The 17,306-nt window shown below is 41.7% G+C and overlaps 1 protein-coding gene across 3 annotated transcripts in view; it reads right to left on the reverse strand.

The window, feature by feature from the left end:
- epha3 (eph receptor A3) overlaps positions 1-17,306 on the reverse strand; it is a 166,681-nt gene that overhangs the window by 8,764 nt on the left and 140,611 nt on the right. For all 3 annotated transcript variants that reach the window (XM_030080617.1, XM_030080619.1, XM_030080618.1), the window contains exons 13-15: positions 16,313-16,522; positions 9,350-9,499; positions 7,972-8,165 (exon numbers count right to left, since the gene is read on the reverse strand). In XM_030080617.1, coding sequence (XP_029936477.1) covers positions 7,972-8,165; positions 9,350-9,499; positions 16,313-16,522 — 554 coding nt within the window. The remainder of the gene's footprint in view (positions 1-7,971; positions 8,166-9,349; positions 9,500-16,312; positions 16,523-17,306) is intronic.

Raw genomic sequence — 17,306 nt, forward strand, 5'->3', positions numbered from 1 at the left:
CGTGTCATCAACTGGAACAGCACACTGTCACCTGAGCCAGTGATAATAATAATCAATAAAATGACAATAAAATTAGAGGGAAAAAAAATCACAGAAATTTAACTTAAAAATAGACCATTAAGTAAAGTAGTAAAAAATTACATCGGAAAACTTGTCCCCAAAAACATTAAAAAAATAAGGAAAATATCAAATTTTTAATTAAAAAAAAAAAGACAAAATGTCTCATTTGTATGTATTGAAGCAGAGGCACATTAAAACAGCTCAAAACAGAATGCTGCAAAATCTTATAGTGTTGTGCCTGATGGGCTGTTAATTGTTTGGTATGTTAGGGATGTGTACCAATATTGATCCCCCAATGATTTTTTTTTTTTTTTTTTTTTTTTTTTCCTATGGTCTCCAGATGTCTAGGGACAGCACAAGAAGTTACAGGTTTACATTTTTTACATTAAACACCGCAGCGATGACACTTTGCACCACATTAATGCTACACTATATGTTTCCTAAGGGTATTGCCACATTCACTTGCAAAGTAGAATAATGAGCTCTCTCCAACTATTACAGCAACTTATTTCTATGTATTGGTCAGTTCCAAAATGCACACCTGTACTAGGAGCAGCACTCAGCAAGGTGCAATACACAAAACACACACATACACACACACACACCACACTCACACACACACACACACACACACACACACACACACACTTCCCTGCCTGTTTGCATAAACCTCCACAATGCCTTTGGGCTTTTACTGAACACAAAGGGGGGGGAATCAAACTGTCACGGACAGAATTTCCATAATATATTTGACATATTCAAGAATAGGATTATTAACGAAAGCGGCATCAGGTTCTGTCTAATTTCATTACCGTTTCCAGCAATACATGTACCGTGCAGCAAAATGCAACATTAGATTTGATTAGATTTGATGGTTTCTATTGAATCAAATCAAATTAAATGCACCACGTTGGGCTTTACAGTGCTCAGTCGACAGCACAGGGTGAAGGAAAGGCTGCAGGCACCGTTCTGACTAGCTCTGATTGATGGTTCCTGAAGACAGGGAGAGAGGAGGGACGAGAGAGGTAGGCAAGAGGAAGAGAGGCAGGGAGAGAGGAATGTGAGAGCTGGAGAGCTGGAAAATGATGTACACACAGCTACTTTGTCTGTCAGCATCTCATCTCTGATGTCATTCAACATAGGTGAGACTACTGTATTTTAGACACAAGTGGCTTTCCTTGTGCTGCTGGGAAAGCCGGCCAAATCAAACCAGAAAGAGGAATGTCCGGCTAAACAAAGCCGGGCCAAACAGTCACAAATATCGAGAGGCGCAGAAAGGATCGGTTCTTGTAATTTGTGTGTTTATTGCTGGATGTTTGTGAGCAGCATTCAAAACTGGGTTGTGGAGGCAATCTTATAAGGACACTGTGCACCTGTCTGGGAGATCAGACACAGGCACCTGCTGCAACACACACACACACACACACACACACACACACACACACACACACTCACGCATATACCCAGGGGAACACAGCCTTGCCGAGCCAGGCAGGACAGGACAGGAAAACCAGGGTAGCTCTCCCTTAGGGAATACTATTCATAGCTGTGTAAATAAACTCATTAGAATACCAGGAAGTCCAACTCTGACTGACTGATTTGGATTGGCAGGCATGTTTAGAGGTATTGTGGTGAGTGTGTGAGTGTTTGTGCATATGTATGTGTGTGTGTGTGTGTGTGTGTATGTTCCTCTGAGACGTAGGAAAATGTCATCCAGGGTCAAGTTACCTCCAGGGAACTGGGTAGGCGTGACAGCATAAAACAGGTAATACTCCAGTGGCTATAATAAGTATGCCTGCCCACCCCTTGACTTTTACATGTGTTCTTGCGCTACTAGATTTGTAAAATAACACTGAATATTTTTTTTGTGTGTGTGTGTGGATGTGTGGTTTATTTTGATCTAAAATCTACACACATGCACACACACAAATTATCTTGTCAAAGTATGAAATTCAGCAACAGAAAGCTCAGGTTTATAAAAGTATTCACTCCTGTTACTCACTTGGACTGTATTTCTGTAAAAAAAAAAAAAAAAATCAGACGGTATGTAAGTCTGTCTTCATTATTAAGTAGTAATAAATAATGAATATGTTCTCTTTCCATAGTCTAATACTAGGTTTATTCATTACATCCTGATAAGATTTTAGCTTTTAGGGTGCAATCTTCTTCAAAGTGCCACAGATAATGTGTGATTCCTTTTCCTGCAGTTTCAAAGAAATCTACTGGAAAATTTAATTGATTCCTCTATCATGTAAGTATAGAAAGGTATGGAGGGTGCACTATGAGATTGTGGACCAAAAAGCCTGGCGTGAAAGTAATTTATCCTTAATTTATTGCATGAACAATGGGGGGAAAAAATCAATTGAGCGAATACTTTTTACAGACTATTCTCGCTGCTACAGCTGCTGAGGTTAGGGTTAATGGGTAGTTATTACAATTCTTTCCTCTGTGATTTTTCTCCCCTCCCTTGCTTTCCTGCTTTTCTTCTCTATATTAATTACAGCACGTGCACTAAGGGTGGAGGTATGCTGGCATATTTGAAAACTAGGAATATCCTCAACTGTTCTCTCCATTATTTGCAATGTCTCAAGTCTCTTTAGTGAAGACATAATAATAAGAAAAGAATGCAATAGCAGATCACGAAGCTGCCGTCGAGCTTCTTCGACAAAAACAACATGCTTGGCCAACAAAGAGTCGAGAGAGAAGAGTTGCAAGAAGACATGTCGAGCAGAGACAGGCAGAAGGGAAAGGGGGAAAAAAGATGTATTTGAGGCAGTGGAGTGGGTGTTGTTGCAGTGATTGAGTCTTTTCCTGCCAGATCAGAGGCCTGTCAAAATGCTGAGGGCCCCCCAGGACCCCCTGGAGAGACTGGTGTGTACGGAGAGGGAAAAAAGAGGGGGGCTGGATGAAGAGAGAGGGAGGGTGAGACGGTGCCTGGATCTCCCCGAGAGGGCAGCAGAAATCTTCATGTTACGAAACAGGAGTGGAGGAAATACCAGCCGCCTGATTAAAAGATCGTTTTTGGACCAAGGACAAAGGTGAAAAAATATAATAATAAAAAACAAACAAACAAAAACACTGTCTGTAGTACCAGGCACTTCAGTGGAACCCAGTAAGGTGCAATAAAGAACCTTTTTTTAAAGGTAGAGTAGTAAGAAAGAGTACTTTCTGTAAGAAAACTGAACATGGAATTCTCTTAAAATTCAAAATTGTATTTAATTTTAAAATCATTTCTGAAGAACCACTTTAAGTTCTTGCTGTGTTTATGTGTTTGAAACCTGCACAAATTGACACATTAAAACAACTCAAAACAGAATTGTTATTTCTTCCAAAAATATGGGAAATTTAGCACATAATTAAGAAATTAGAAAGAAATGACCTCAAAATAACCTAAACTGTAACCCCTAAAATAACAATAAATTGGGGGAAAAAAATACAAGAAACTTACCAAATGAATACATACATGCATAAATACATAACTAAATAAAATATAAAGAAACAAAGTGACTTTTTTATGTGGCTAAAATCAAACATGTCCAAAACAAAGCCTTGCACATGGGCACCTGGGTTTCCTGGGTTACGCCTGCTAAATGTTAGATGATGTTGACGATGATGATGCTGATGCTGATGATGATGATGAAAATGATGATGATGATGAAACATCTATCAGACTAACTTTCTGCTTTGTTATTCTTACAAGTCTTGTGTTGTTCTGCAGTGCTGTTCATCATGCTGTTGTTGTGAAAGGATTAGAGGAAACCAAACTGATGCTTCAAATTTAACAGGATCTAAGACGTCTACGCTCCTAACATCAGAGCAAGAAGCCACTGTTCAGCCATATTGCAGGATTATTGATCTGGAAACTTCGACTGGTTCCCCTCCTCCCCCTCTCCTCTCTTCTCCTCTCCTCTCTTCTCCTATCACCCTCTATTTTGCTCACCTCTCCTCTGGAGAGGTAAACTGCAGATGACCTTGTCTTCTCTCCCTTATCATTTTCTTTGTCTCCTTTGTTGTGATATTTTCAGCAACGTCTTGCGGCAACGCAACAGACAAGACAATGGGAGAGGAAACAGAGACACAGAGGGGTGTGATGAAGGGAAAAAAGGAGAGTGAACGATGAGAAGAAAGCATCTGTTTGAGAGAGGAGGGGAGGGGGGGGTTCCAAGCCCCTCGTGTACTGTACACAGAAGGTAGGAAGGCAGAAAACACAGTCGTTGGAAGAGGAGGAAAAACAAATCCACTGGAGAGCAAGCGAGAAGAAAGTCCACCTCCCCTCTCGTTCCAGTTTCCCTTCCCCTCTTCTCTGCTCTATCTTTCCTTCTTTTGACCTCCAAAATAACCAGGGCTGTGTAGTATCATGTTTTTAGGGCTCTCGTGGGAGAAGAGGAGGAGGGAGGAGGAGAGGAGGGCTGGGTGAGGGAAAGAGCTTGCACAGATACATGTGGCCAGGAGAGTATGGGAGGAATGCACCTCTCAGGGTCTTACTGGGAAGACTCCCATGGTGCACCTGGGAGGGGTTACACTCAAATACAGAGCTGGTGTATTAAAAACGGGATACTAGCCAGTCACTGTCATTCAGTCTGATATGATGGATGCCATGCAGCTTCTTTGATTGCATATTAATTGTCAAATTGATCATTATTACATTAGGTGTATATGGGGTGCTCTTAAATGCTTGTGAAAGGCATGTGAACACACCTTAATGGCTGTTTTATTTAAGCACTATAATTTTGACAAATTTTAATAATTATAAATATTGTTTCTTGTTATTTTTGTTTGTTTCTTTCAAATGTTCAAATCTTCATTTTTTTGGTCACATTTTTTAGGTTTTTTTTTTTTTTTTTTTTTGCTTTTTTTTTAATGTTTCAGTATTGTTTGCAATTGTTTTTTTCCCCAATGTTTTTTTTTTTTTTTTAAATAAATCAAGTGGTTTTGTTGAGGTTAAGACTTAACCTGAACAGATTCTGTTGTGCCCCTTTGATTGGATCTCACACGAGTATGCAAGATTGTCATTCTGTGCTTTCATTTTTTTTTTTTTTTTTTTCACAACAGCCTTGGTTTAAATTAAAAGTAATCCATGGTCTAAATACTTTTTCACAAGCTTTGTCTCTGCTGAGAAATAAATAAATAAATAAATAAATAAAACTTGAGGCAACAGAAGACTGAAATCTAGTTTTGTAGGTTTTTTTTTTTTTTTTTTGTATAAAAAAATGGTAAGGGTTAAAGATATTGAGCAACAACACACGGCTTTAATCCAAAAATTCAGCACTGGCCTATACTGGTCAAATCCGGACTATCCCATCCTGTTTTCTACCACTCCCTCCCATTTGTACATTTTCATGTGATTCTGATTTACACCAAATGTAGATGCTGGTTCACCTTACTGATTTTTCTTGAGTTCAACACAATCATAACGCAATTTTCTTTCCATTCCCAGCCTCAGCCCCATCCAATGCCAAGATCCACACATACACAGACCTTGGTTCAGGTCTGCTGCCGTGGCCCCCGTCCCAGTTACTGTACGAAGCCCCTAGCTCTTGGCCAGGAAACAGCCTTGGCTGTAGGTCCCAACTCCAACCTCATTTCCAGTTAGTCAGTCAAATCTATCCCCAACCCTTACTAATTAAACCAAAGCCCTTGCTGTCCAAAATCCAGTAGTCGTGTAGTAGCTGTCAGTCTGGATATGCATTGTTGGACACAAGAAAACATACTGTTCTGTTTACAAATGTGTAAGTGTTGGCATCAGTCATGTTGAGGGTGGATGATTTCCCTGTGATCCCACACATTTCTGACACTCTGTAAATGAAGCTGATCCAACAGACAGCAGCCTCTAGCACTGACCCAACTGGCCAATAATTAGTCCCTGATAGCCCACCTTGGCCTGCTGACCCCAGCCCCCCTCCATTCACATCTAGGGACAGTACACTCTGACCTGGGTCCCGCCCCCCCCAAAGGCCCCAGATGCTCTGCTCTGGGTCCCCGGCTTTGGTCAGGAGGAGTAGGGGGGGCGCACTACATTAGCTAGCCCGGACAGCCCTGAGACAAACGAGGTGTGTGGAGCTGAGTGCAGCTGCTCCTGCTGTGCAACTGCCGCCACCACACACTCACACACACATCCACACACACACACAGGCACACACAGTTCTCATAAATCACCGCACCCGCCTCTGTCGGCCAGTCTGTGCTCGCCCAGTGTTAAAAGCCAATCAGGAAAATTACATGCAAACTCCAAGGGACCTATTTTCACTTTCTTAAGAAATCATTAGTCAATGTTATGAGCTCTGACGTCTCCATAATGCCACAGCCGTCTGTTCCCGACCCAACGCTCGGCGTCTGTCCCCCCCTCCCTGCCCAGACTTGACAACTCTACATGGGCTGCCCTACCCCGCCCCGCCACCCCCTGACCCCCTGGGAGTACACGGTGGTCCAAACAAAGGAGTGAACACACAGCGGGAGAGAGAAATGGAGGGGGAAAGGAGCAGTAAAACGACAACAAGGGATCAAGTAAAGAGGAGTTTGACATTAAACTGCATGGGGCTGAGAGAGAAACACGCGGAGTTAAAAAAGATAAATTCCATTAGTTAAATACAAGCGTGGTGCATGACAGGAGGAGATTAATTTTGCATTACAGTGAGACTGTGGGACAGTTGTGGAAGCCTTCCTAACATCCTGCACAGACAGGAAGCAGGAAGGCTGTGTTTATGTCCAGCTGTTATACCCAACTGGTTCCAAAAACAAACAGGCTTGGGCCACAGCAGAGACAAATTTAATGCAAAACAAAAGCTCTGCATTGCCAAAATCTACTCTTGCTTTTCATCAAATAGCCGAAAAATGTGTTTCGGAGAATAACATAAAACCGGTCGTATTTATCCTGAATGTGTGTCCATTGTCTACTATCATGGGAACACAACTCTTGGAGATACAGCTGCATTGGAGTATGGGGTGACACGTCAAGTTGCAATGACGGCAAAGAATGAAAGTGATTGTGTAGAGGGAGTGAGCGATGGGTTTAACACGTCCCCCGGCGGAGCTTGTAGTGTTTCCTGTTGTTACTGTCCCAGTTACACTGTGGTCACCAATGAGCAGGAAGTGCCATGACCTGGAATGACCCATAATGCCGTGCGTGGGAGAGGCTGTGTCCGGTATTGAATCGCCTGGAGCCAGGTGTCTGTTGGCCAGGTGCGTGGGAACCAAAGCACGGGAAGGACAGCAGATGGTTTTATAGCGACATTCTGGACATCACCTGCTTATTTCGGCATTTTGTCATGTCTTAGGTTTATTCAAAGTCAGCCTTTTTGTCCCACCATGAAATCGGGCGAGGGCCATGGATCTGTCACCAACCATTTGTCTGAGGAGGGTGGGAGGGTTGGGATGCGTTATGTCCCATATGGCAACTTGGAATGAAAAAATGAAATTCGGTGCACATATCCAGCTATCTTTGCTCTATAAATACGCTTCCAGGACCGCTGATGTATGTCATGTTGGATTTTCCATTATTTTGAGTTTCTTGAAAAATGGTGTGTTGACTGATCCAAGGCATGACGGCATCAACGAATCCCCCAGTATGGAGCGCCACAAATGCCAAAATGACTGCAATCCGTCATTACTGCAATACTTAAAACTATGACCTTTTATCACAACTTGTTACTTCTTGTCAGAGGCAGACAACATCATTTATGGAAGACCACATTTTCAGTGTAAATGTCAAAAAGCCAGTAAAGATAAAATGATATCACTTTATGTCGATTTGCAGTTATAACATCTGCTAAGCCTGCGCTAAAAGATAACTGTGTTGAACGCTACAAAACCACAAAGATATGAGAATTAAGTGAACAGTTATGATTTTTTTTTCTACAGTTTTCTACAGTGAAAACTTTTCTACAGTGAACAGACGGCACATCTGAAGCATACCTAGATGTGGTATTGGCGGTGATTTTGAGGCTGCCGGGGTTGCGGATGAGTTTATCCAGGATGCTGACAATCTGTTCAAATTTGGGCCGGTTGTTCCTCTCCTTCTGCCAGCAGTCCAGCATCAGCTGGTAGAGGGCGGCAGGGCAGTCCATGGGCGGGGGGAGGCGATAGCCCTCATCCACAGCCTTTATTACCTGCCATAGGGAGGAAAGAGAAAAAGTCAACAAATGACAAAATGCTCTCAAGTATGTTGGATGTTTTTGACCGCTGTATTAGCAAACTTTTTGACCAAACAGTTCTGGTTCTTGATTGGGTTCCATTCAGGATTTTTGGAACCGATGTGCTAACTAGTGAACCGGCTCACATTTGCACCAGTTTGGAGTGGCACCAGTGTGACGGAGGTGTTGCTGGCAACTGATCGAAGCATTACTGAAGCTGAATTCAGCCCCAGTTTGCTGGTTTGCTGCTCTATTACGCTGTTCAGCGACACTTTTAACAAGGCCCTTTTTGGAGTCTGTGTACACTCCTGCATTTTTTTTTCATTGACAAATTGGTCATTGGTTCTCAAAAAACAAACAAAAAAAAAGAAAAAAAACAAGCCTTTGCCAACTTCACAATTTCAAGATAAAATTGAGCTTTTCTTATACTCCCTTCCGTCATTTCCCGACATTCAGATGTCCAAATTGAAAGCAAAAGGTTTGTTTCTTTGGCAGACCACTGTGAATTCTTTCTTGTCTCCATCCTTCCTTGTAGAATAACACTTCTGCAGTCATTACCACTTAAGATCCAACTATGTTTTTGGTTCCAGCTAGGAACAAAGTTCTCGGCTTCTGGATATTGAATACTCCGATATCAAATCAATATCATCACAAGATCAAACTCCCATCTTAATGATTAACATGATTGACTTGATTCTTTATGGTGCTACATTAACTGAACAGATTTAAAAAAAAAAAATTGCCTCCATTGCTGACTTATTTAATGTCATGTGAACCACTTGTATCTCCAGTTTCAGGAATTTTCATGTTTTCACTTCAGTTGACATGATTCCTCTGTGGTTTGGTAAAATTTTATAACCACTGGGCTTATGAAATCCGTCCTAAATTAAGTCATCAAAATAAAAGCAAGCTGTGTCTCTTAGTTCCTTAAAAGCTGGCATTTCGGGAATACATGGTTTTTAATTGACTGCAGCAAGGCACTTCTTCAGCCTCTGCAAATGACTAGTGGGCTCATTAGTGCTAATTTAAATCTCTGTTTAGGCCAGTCTGTTTCATTGATGTTCCATAGACCTGTACCATACTGTAAATCCCTGGATCACTCCACCATGCCACTAGGCACTACTTACTTCTTTCTAAACGGCGAAAGCACTAGTACTCACATCCTGATTGGACATCTCCCAGTAGGGTCGCTCCCCGTATGACATCACTTCCCAAAGCACGATGCCATAACTCCATGCATCACTGGCAGATGTGAATTTCCTGTAGGCAATGGCCTCTGGAGCCGTCCACCGGATAGGGATCTTACCACCCTGGGAGAAACAGAAAGACAGAGTAACCTGAAATGACCTGAAATTAGCATGCATCCTGAACGATCACATTTCAATCAGATAGAGCAAAACACATATCAAATCCAGGTGGTTTGGACACAAGAACCATTTAGCAGCACTGACAACAAAATGTAAATGCAATGAATTTAGTCATGCTGTGTTTACCCTGACAGCTATGTAAACCCAAACTGTCTAATGTGCACAGACGCAACCTGCAGGTGCTTGGAAGAGTGACAGGCATCAAGCAGCTTGCATGGTACCATCCTGTCAGTTTTAATGATGTAAATATTGCATGCTTGCTGATGTGTAGAAATCTATGATTTAGTAAATTTTGATTAACACTGAGTTTAATTGCATTCAAGCTGAATCCAAACACAATCTAGGAACATATGATCTGATTGCAAGCTGTGACTCTTATTATATGGGGTGAAATTTAAAAGGAGAGGGTCTTAGAGTCTGAAAAAACCCTAAAGGACAATTCCTGTATCTATTCACGTTTCAGCCCATGCACTATACCGCATGCATACTTCACATTATTACTACTCTGACTATTTTGTAAAGCATACCATGCCATAGGGCGACTATTCATTTCCATTTATTCATTTTGTCATAAAAACTTGTTGAGACAGGTAATCCATCACAGTGAACATCCTGCCCTAATTTATTTTTGTCAGTGTTATTTTACCCTTGCAGATGCTGATTTGAAATGTCTGCAAACGTCTGGTGCACTCATGTGCTGGTGGGAAGCTCCAGCATCCAGGACTTCCACGCTGGAAAAATGAATTTCCTAATTGGTAGCCAAATTGGTAACTTTGTTTAAAGGAGAGAGGCCAAATCCATGTGGTCATTTTTCGCATTCTTCTGGGTTTGATTTTCCAACAAAACAGCATGTGAATATAATGCTGTTTCACAGCTGCCTTGGAAGTATCCAAGTATCAAATGTCAAACCTTCTTACTGGCACACCAGAAGACCTGCAGACTTTTCAAATCAATACGCATAAAGATAAAGCGGCTTTGACAAAAATAAATGTGAGTTGATTTTTGTAACAAAATGAATGGAAATGGATGGCTGCCTGGGAGGTAGGAAAAATACATTAAAACATCTAGAGTTAGTAGGAGGATATGCTTTGGACGTCTGGGTAGGAAGTATGTGCACGCAGTATTACGAGGGCTAAAACGGGAATAAGAACCAGAATCAAATGTTAAAACCCTGCAACCTCAATGGCCTTTGAGAACTCTGAGGCCTTTTTTCTGTTCTGTTTTATTACATTCATACCAGCTTTGTGCTATATAGGGTGACACCAATATATCATGGCTGAAAATCACATATCTAATGCATGGTGTCATCCACCTCCAGAAGTTTCTCCCTGACCACAGCCATCAGTATGTTTTAATTATTATTTTTATATCAGATGTCTCAGCAGTGAAATCATTTCAGTGCGGTGTGGGAGGATTTTACACAGTACTCTAAAACCTGCAGTGAGGCCTGCCTCCCTCTGTCTCAAAGGAAGGGTTAGGGAATTCTGACAACATAATTCAGAGGAGGTAGAATATAACAGATTACAGGGGAATGGAGGGGAAGGCCGAAATTCGGTTTCTTCACCGTCTTATTAAATTGTTGCAAAGCGACTACGGTTGAAACTTCCTTCCAAAACCAGGCTAATGACATTCTTTTAGGTGGGGTAGCAGCTTAATGGAGAGTTTTATTGTGCCATGATGGTCTAAATGCAGTTTCAGAAGCTTTTTTCATTCTGATAAATCTTAAAAAATGCTGTTGGAAACGCTGAATAGTGTTTTTTTTTGTGTGTGGCATGAAAATTGTCCACAAAAAAAAAAAAAAAAAAAAGAAAAAGAAACTGACGCAAAATATTATCTCGTGTCAATTTCAATCCAAAAGCATCAGCACCAGCCTTCGAAAAACCCCATATCGATCAAACCCTAATCCAAAACCTGGATTATCTCACACTGTAGCTTTGGCTGCATTTCTCATTCTCGCTGAGGAGAAGGAAGAGGGAGGAAAGCGGAGCTGAGGAGAGGAGGCCGACAGCAGCCAAAGCTAATGGAGTCGTCGGCCAAGTCACACAACTCCTGCCTGGTGCTGCGCAAACACACACACTGCCCTCTGAAAAACACACTGCACTCCTACTGCCTGATCCCTGAAGAGATGTTGTGGAATGCGTAAGACATGGACACACACATACACACATACACAGTGAAACTCACACACAGACACTCACACCTGTGCACACATTAACAAATTCACACAGGTGCACGCACAGACACACGCATACAACATGTGTACCACACACACACACACACACACACTGCCCTCAGAAAAAACACACTTCAGTTCCCCTCCCTACTTGCTCCACTAAGAGGTGGATAACATGTGAATGGAACACACACACACACACACACACACACACACACTCAGAGCACCAAGCACTATGCACACACACACACACACACACACACACAGTTTCACAAATGCACAAAAACACACGTGCATCCATAGAAACAAGTGCACACTCAAATACTCACACTCACACACACATACACACTCAGGTGCACATGAAAGATTCACACAGAAGCTCCCAGTGCAGAAAATGGCATGCACAAAACACACACACACACATTTGCACACACAGGTGGACACATAGAAACACAAACACACACACACACACACATGCACACGTAGTTGCGAGGACTGATCCTTCCCAGAGAGTGGAGCCACTTAAAAAGGGGCTAAAACAACAAGTACAAAAAAGGAAAAGAGGAGCGTTTAAGCAGGGCTTGGATGGGAGTCAGCTAGCATGCGTGGAGCGTGGTCAGTTACCGTAACGTGGTACGGTTTATTATTCCGGCTTATTATTTTAGATTATGTATTTCTGGGAGAAAGGCAAATGGCTTGCCGACTGTTTATTTGACAAGCAATTCTCAGCCAGCAAATTATACTGCGCTTAAAGGGGCTGCACGCACGGTCTAGACCACAGAATCCTATGAGAGAGATGACCACACACACACACACACACACACATGCAAGTGCCCACACACACGTGCTTGATTGAAAGTAAGATGAGCAAGATGACCACACACACGCAAGCATGGAAATACATATGCACACTAAAAAAAAAAAAAAAATCTTTAGCATGGCGTGTTTGCTGGCACAGCCTCACCACTTGAATCACTTGTGGTCACAAAGACAAAACTCATGCTGCAAGAAATATAGCCTGCATCTTAATAAGTCATTTATTCAAGCATCAAGTAATCAAATCAGGAAATCTCACTTTTCTTAGAACAAAGAAAAATAAAAAATAATATGACCTGTGATCAGGTGTGCTTCTGCCTTGCTTTTATGTAATGACACTTGGCTCGAAAAGTAACTTCAAACATGAGACCGCTGGAAACAAATTTAATTATCCCACCCCTCTGGCAGTTTTTTTTTTTTTGTACATATATTAAGGGAACAAAATGAGATATTAATCATTAAGTTCCTTGTTTTATTCAATGCCTCTGTCTTTGGTGCTCCAGTAAGTGCTCATTACTGCGGCGTGTCTGCACAGCACTTTCCAGAGCTCACCTGTCAATCAAACCGTATGGAAAGTGACATCTTTTTCCTTGGATTTTTCTGCTGATGGAGTTTGAGCTTCTTTGTCTGCTCAGCCATGGTGGGTGTCAGTGCGCATGCTAACTACGCTTCGCAATAGGGTTCTGTACTTCTATCGCCTGAATGAATACAAACAGTGGATTATGCCAATATTAAAACAGCAAGTGTCAGTACCCCTCTTATCCAGGTAATTATCAGTTCATTTCTTTCTAGCACAAGGTTACTAAGTGGAATTTGTTGCAGCCACCACCTGCCGGATCTACTTTCCAATTCACAATGGAAAATAACCAGAAAAGAGATGTTTTCTTCCCTTAAAAAAATGGGTACCGGGACTTGCTGTTTCTCACCTTTGCTTTAATCCCCTTTGTTCATGTTCATTTATGTGGCTAAAGTGTTATTTTGGGAGCGTTTCGCTGCACTATGGCGGTGAATGGAGAGACAGAAATGCAATATTGTGGATTAGCAGCGCAGAGCAGCTAATGAGGATACTTCACCACCGTGTGGACTCATATAACACCCAGGGAACTGTGGCATAGTGGTCTTTGGGGAGAAACCAGTGCAGGTGTTCTCATGGAAGATAATGACCCCAAAATCTACTCATGGTTGTGACAAACAAGCAAAGTGATGCCACCTGATCTCCTGCATTCAAACTGAACACAAGACAAAACTAATCCTGGTATCCTATGAAGACAAAAGACTTAAGCTCACTCATCAGCTGTACTTTGAATAAAATCAATTGCCCATATAGATGTTAAATGCAGTAATCCATGAATCTTCATCTATTTAATATCTTGCAAGGCTGGATAGAAAAAAAGAGGACATGGAAATCGGGGAATATATCAGAAGCACTTACAAACGTGTGTGTGTGTATATGTGTGTCTGTGTACATGCACATATCTTTTTTCATGCAGCCAGAACGTACATGATAATTAAATTATTTCCAATACAAGCATTAGCTGGCAACATAGTACTCAGAAATGTTACTTTTGATTTATCCCAATTGCAAGTGCACTAATAAATAAGTGTTTCATTTGCTGCAATAATGTTACAGTGTTGGTCATTTTCCCTTCACAAATATGTAACATTTGCCCGGGTGACCATACAAACTAACACACTACCAAGGTTCAGTTTTGCTTCACGGACTGGTTGTTTGCATGCGAATGAAGCCTCATACCAGCCAAAGATTTCATTGTCAGTGGCAATCTCCACTGCTGTCACATTGTTAGATGAGGACAGGAGTTTATCAACTCTAGTCCTAAGACTCAATGCGATTAAATGACTTGTTTAGAAAGATGATTTTTTTTCAGCACGCACATGCACACACACACACACACACACACCCAGCCTCTCATCGGTTTAATACATCCCAACTGGGCTTATAGTGCTTTGAGGGAGGCCTCCCCTTGACCTCCCAATCTGTGTGTGGCTGTCGTCTCTGTCCTGTGATCCAGGAAGACGCAGTGCTGTGGATTTATGTCGCCCTTATCTCAACTCTGCTTTCATTGATGTGGCGGGCTATCTCCCTTTTTCCCTGCCATGCTGGGAGAATGGGAGAAGGAAGCCGTGTATGTGTGTGAAGATCATCTTTGTGTGTGTCAGTGAGTACATCCATGGTTCTGTGAGTGTGTGTGTGCATCTGTATGTATGGTGGCAGAAGAGGACTGGGCAGACCATTTGTTTGTGTGTGTGTGTGTGTGTGTGTGTGTAACAGATACACAGCAGACAGACAATGGACCTTGTGCACATCTAGAGGTCACAGTGGTTTCCATCACCACTCTCCCTGTCTGACTCTGTCTGTGGATATTATGGGCTGTGTGGCCTGAATGGAAAGCCGACTAATGTGCGTCTGTTGGATTAGATAACACACAGTGCAACTGGATCCAATACAGCGTCAATGGACGGTCATAAAAGCAGTTTGTTTGTGTTTGTGTGTGTGTGTGTGTGTGTGTGTCTGTGCACATGCACATATCTGTTTTTTCATGCAGCCAGAACATACATGATAATTAAATTATTTCCTATATAAGCATTAGCTGGCAACATACTACTCAGAAATGTTACTTTTGATTTATCCCAACTGCAAGCGCACTAATAAATGAGTGTTTTCATTTGCTGCAATAATGTTACAGTGTTGGTCATGTTCCCTTCACAAAAGGCTAGCCTGGATAAGAAATGATGGAGAAGTTGGCTTTCTGTGGGCCAAAGCGCTGCTGTAGCTTTGATTTTAGCCAGGAGTAGGACAACAGGAACAGTGGACATAAACAGTTGGGTCTGGTCCATGCAGGTTTTGATACGTTTATTCCTGCATGAATAATGCTGCAGAAATGAGAAGGTAATAATTTGTTTTCTTGTTGGTTTGTTTTTAACCAGATGAGAAAACAACCAAACAAACTAAAACACTCAATTTCTCCTTGTGTCTTTCATAGATACAAAACAAGGCTCCATTTCTTGTTTCTCCCTAATGGAAATGAGGACACAGGACACAGAGGACACAGCCCCTTATCCTGTTTTTACTATAAGACTGAAAAATGAAAATATGCACCTTTTGACATTTCCTTTCTTGGAATTATGAAACCGAAACAGGGCTTGAGTTTTTGATATTTCCCTATGGAAAGTTTTTTTTTTTCTGTATTGGAAAGAATTTACGGCCAAATGTAAAAGCCTTAAAATGCATTTAAAAACCATTAATAGCCCAATTACACATGAAATGCATCATTGCAGAATTAAATTACTTTGTAATTTCTTGAATTTTGACATCGACTCGACTGCGGTCGGACCAAATCTGAGCCAAATTCAAGTTTATGCTATTTTGTTTTCAATCCAGAAAGCAAGCTTTCAATAGGGGAAAATCTATTATAACTGAGGACATGCAAAAAGGTCTGTCCTATTGTTTTGCCATCTTATTGGAAAAGTTGTAGCCTCATTTCTGCTTTGTTTCATTCCAATGCAGAAAACAGACTTTCCATAAGGGAGAGGCAAGAAATGATGTGTTTATAATCATGTATCTTTCTGCAACGTATATTTCATCCAGCAATGAATATATTAAAACATACAAAGACGGCTTTCCTGATCACTCATAGGAGAGGAAACAGACTGATCCTGGTTTTGAATAAAAGCAAGGATGCAATGGCGTAACGCTGTCCCAAACATAATTCTGTGTGTGAGTGTGTGTGTGTGTGTTCTCAGCTCACCCTGGTGGTGTAGGCAGCCTCCGGGTCGTCCTCCAGGACTCGGGACAGGCCGAAGTCGGACACCTTACACACCAGGTTGCTGTTGACCAGGATGTTTCGAGCTGCCAGGTCTCGGTGAACGTAGCCCATGTCTGACAGGTACTTCATGCCTGAGGCGATGCCACGCAGCATGCCAACCAGCTGGATGCCTGTAAACTGGGCATCATGCTTCTGCAGGAGACAAAGAAAGAAAGAAAGAAAGAAAGAGAGAGACTTTCACTCTTAGCAGTCTTTAATAAACTGACAAATACATCATCAACCCAGCCTGCAATTAAAAACAAAAACAAAAAAAAAAAAAAACAAGCCCCTGTCCACCTCATGCACACACACACGGATTCTTGTCTTTCTGTCTTTGTGAGGACATTAGAGTGTGGATACCGACGGGACCTGGGGCCAGATTCGCACTAAAATTTAGAAATTATGTTTAGGTTGAGGTCAGGTTCAGTCACATCGGTGTTATTTTAGTGAAGAATGATGGTCCTACTGTCTGTTCTGGGCAGCTTCCTGTACAGTGCTGGGGTTCACATGTTGACGCTGAAGGCAACATGTAGGCTATTTCAGGCAGTAAATGTGTCCTTGTGACGGAGGACAAACAAAATCTGGGGCTCGGGTCGATTCGGACACACAAAAAAAAGAATGTCCAGTTTGGGTCAGGCTCGGTTACCACACTCTAGAGGACATTATAGTCATGTCCATTCATTTTTTTTTTTTTTTTTTACAGCCTTCCACAGCCTTTCCCTATCCTCCTGTCCTCTCTAGAGGACATTATAGTCTATATTAACCATAACCAATGCATGCCTGACCCAACCCCTTACCCTAACCTTAACCTAAAGCTAATTCTAACCCTAACCCTAACCTTAACCAATAAGCCAGAATTTGCCGAGGACCGGCTGAAATGTCCTCATTTCCTAAAAAAAAAAAAAAAAAAACAACTCTGTTGGTTAAAACACCTAAG

The sequence above is a fragment of the Myripristis murdjan genome, chromosome 21 (genome assembly GCF_902150065.1).
Source record: "Myripristis murdjan chromosome 21, fMyrMur1.1, whole genome shotgun sequence".
NCBI classification, from domain to species: Eukaryota; Metazoa; Chordata; class Actinopteri; order Holocentriformes; family Holocentridae; genus Myripristis; species Myripristis murdjan.